Consider the following 1,461-nt stretch of genomic DNA (forward strand, 5'->3'; position numbering starts at 1 on the left):
AATTTAGGTAAATGGCTGACTACCACAGCAATGTTGTTTCACATTTATGAAAGTAAGTTCCTTCACTTTTTGAGATGGGGATTGATTTTGAAATCCACCGTGACATTGAACTACACATTAAAGTAAACAAAGCAACAGACAATGTGGACAATAGGACATTAATGACAGGACACCTTTTGTAAAACCTTTGAAGTGAACTATATTGACAACATTGCAAGGATACAATACAGAGGGCCAGAGGATGAGTACGTATCAAGCTGTCACCTCAAGTTAGAGTTGAGGTTTTATGGGAAACAAAGTAACAACTATACCAAAATGTAACATTTGTGTACAGCCTTAATTTGGTAAATTCGGTGAAACAATAAAACGTAAAATACACTGGGCACTTAAACTGAAACCATAGAAAGTTACAGCTTCCAGAAAGATCAAGATTGTTATTGCCAGAAAGGACTTTCATGGCGACAAAGTAAAACTCGGTCAATTAAAATAGGCTACAAGGTGAAAGTGCATTTTAACAGCACATAATTACAATAAGAACAAGTGTCTGTGCGACAATTTTGCTGCAAACCATCAGTAATCTTCGGGAGCAGTCTGATTTGTCTCTGCTATTCAGCGGCAAAGTTTGAGTGGATCACAGCAAAACATTATTCGTTATATTCAGTGTACTTCTTTGCCGACCCATGGACTTTGCTAGCCGGATATTTCTGTCGATTCAAAGCCATTTTGCGAAGGACGGCTTGGGGCAAGTCAACGTGGCATTTCTCTGCAAGCTCTACCAAGTAGATCAAAACATCACTCAGTTCTTGAGCCAAATGCTCCCTCTCTGATTCGGTCCAGTCCGGCAGTCCTTCGGCAACTTCCCCACGCCATTGGAAGAGTTCGGACACCTCTCCTACTTCGCCAACCATTGCCAAGAGGAGATTTCGGGGTTGGTGAAATTGGTTCCAGTCCCTCTCGTCTGTGAACTCTGCCTGCATCCGTCGTATGTCTTCGAGAGTGGGTTCAGTGCTAAATGTGTGTCTCCGGTATTCCTGGACACCATTCACTGGTGAACTGGCATGGTTTTGTCCATTTGTTAACTTTACTTGGTTGTGTTCCTGAGTGCAAAGGGTTTCACCGTTCGGAGGCGAAATAGGCACATCGCTTCTCAGCTCAACCTCTTGTCTGTTATCTTCCATGTTTCGACAGGCAAAGAAAGCTTTTGATTAAATTGTAGGGTAAAACGCTGTAAACCGCTACATGCAGCACGCGTTAAACTCCCGCCACAAGTCACTCAGCAGTCAGCAGCACGTATCAAAACAGGAACTGACATGCAACTTCGTCAAAATCTGCGGGAAATTACCTCGAATACTGGAGGCGTGGCAATAATGCATTGTGGAACTTGTATTTTCTCGAGATTTCTGTGTCGCGGTAAGAATGAATACAGAAACTACAAGCCCCGTGACACTCCATGAAGGAGTA

The 1,461-nt window shown here is 42.8% G+C and overlaps 1 protein-coding gene across 1 annotated transcript; it reads right to left on the reverse strand.

The window, feature by feature from the left end:
- Nucleotides 1-174: 174 nt before the first annotated feature.
- On the reverse strand, nucleotides 175-1,317 carry dctpp1 (dCTP pyrophosphatase 1). Its single transcript, XM_042102564.1, has one exon. The coding sequence runs from the start codon at nucleotides 1,176-1,178 to the stop codon at nucleotides 645-647; it is 534 nt and encodes a 177-aa protein (XP_041958498.1). The 5' UTR covers nucleotides 1,179-1,317; the 3' UTR covers nucleotides 175-644.
- Between the last annotated feature and the right edge of the window lie 144 nt (nucleotides 1,318-1,461).

This window comes from Alosa sapidissima, chromosome 1, assembly GCF_018492685.1.
Source record: "Alosa sapidissima isolate fAloSap1 chromosome 1, fAloSap1.pri, whole genome shotgun sequence".
NCBI classification, from domain to species: Eukaryota; Metazoa; Chordata; class Actinopteri; order Clupeiformes; family Clupeidae; genus Alosa; species Alosa sapidissima.